This window comes from Puccinia triticina, chromosome 15A, assembly GCF_026914185.1.
Source record: "Puccinia triticina chromosome 15A, complete sequence".
Classification (NCBI taxonomy): domain Eukaryota; kingdom Fungi; phylum Basidiomycota; class Pucciniomycetes; order Pucciniales; family Pucciniaceae; genus Puccinia; species Puccinia triticina.
Genome location: NC_070572.1, coordinates 1,466,257 through 1,467,302, shown reverse-complemented (window position 1 = coordinate 1,467,302; position 1,046 = coordinate 1,466,257). Strand labels below are relative to the sequence as shown.

The following is a 1,046-nucleotide window of genomic DNA, read 5'->3' as shown; positions in this document are numbered from 1 at the left end:
CCGCCACAGCCGAGCTCGCATGCTCATCACGAAAGGATCTCACCTCAGGTAGCCATGAATCGATCAACACCGGTTACCAACACGTTACCCAACCCTCCGCGGTCCTCAGCGCAATTGAAAAAGAACGCTAAGCTCCGGCTCCACCCCGACTTTATCCCAAAAAAAGATTCTTGACACCACGGATCATCAGCACACTCGCCCCCGCCCATCACATCAGCCCTCCGCACGCGCACACAGCCATAATAATGACTCACAGCAAGAAAATCAACGGCAAACACAAGGGCCTCGAAGGACCACTGATTGTAACCAACCCCGGTTTGGCCCAAGTCCGACTCGCCGTCAGCTGGCCCGGTTCGCTGAGAGAAACGGCCTCAACTCGTTAACTTTGCCCTGCCCAGTCCAGACAAAACTCAACAATACATTGTCTCACAGACCGCCCGGATTGCAAATTCAACCTCAACGAATATGACCAACCTGGGGTCCAGCGTGCCCTTATTCGAGTTATAAAGAAGGCTCACGGCGGATGGTTAGCTAGTCTACATAAATCATCACCCAACAACCATCCTCTGCGAAGTCGCCATAAACCCACAAGTTCAAAACAACCGCGCACAGATGCCTTACCACCGACCAGAACCCGATAGTTTCATAGAGATTTTGCACCACGAGTCTCCGCACAAGCTGACATTCAAAGGCGCAGTCAAGATTTTGCAAATTGTAAGCACCAAAGATACATGCAAATTCTTGATCTAACCAATCCCATTTCACAGGCGCGAGTGGAATTAGCGGGCGGCGAACCTATCATAAACTATACCGTCGAGATAAAGCCGCGCCGTACAGTCCTTTCCCAATATTTGAACCTGTATCCTGACATCCCAAAAGAGCCCATTGAATTAACTGCTCCTTGTCTTGAAGAATTCGGCCACAACCTTCAGGCGGGGACAACTTACATAGTTCGTGGGTCGATAGAATATGATCATTTTGACGGAATGACGTGGCAGATTAACCCGCTCCTCGCTCGAGCCCGCTCCCCCGTTCTTTGCGGATAC

General features: G+C 50.9%; 1 protein-coding gene across 1 annotated transcript; it reads left to right on the top strand.

The window, feature by feature from the left end:
- Window positions 1-245: 245 nt before the first annotated feature.
- On the top strand, window positions 246-641 carry PtA15_15A157 (uncharacterized protein; the record flags this gene model as incomplete). Its single annotated transcript, XM_053163334.1, has 2 exons — window positions 246-351; window positions 433-641. 2 exons carry the CDS (start codon window positions 246-248, stop codon window positions 639-641), a joined length of 315 nt encoding a protein of 104 aa, XP_053027320.1.
- Window positions 642-1,046: the final 405 nt, after the last annotated feature.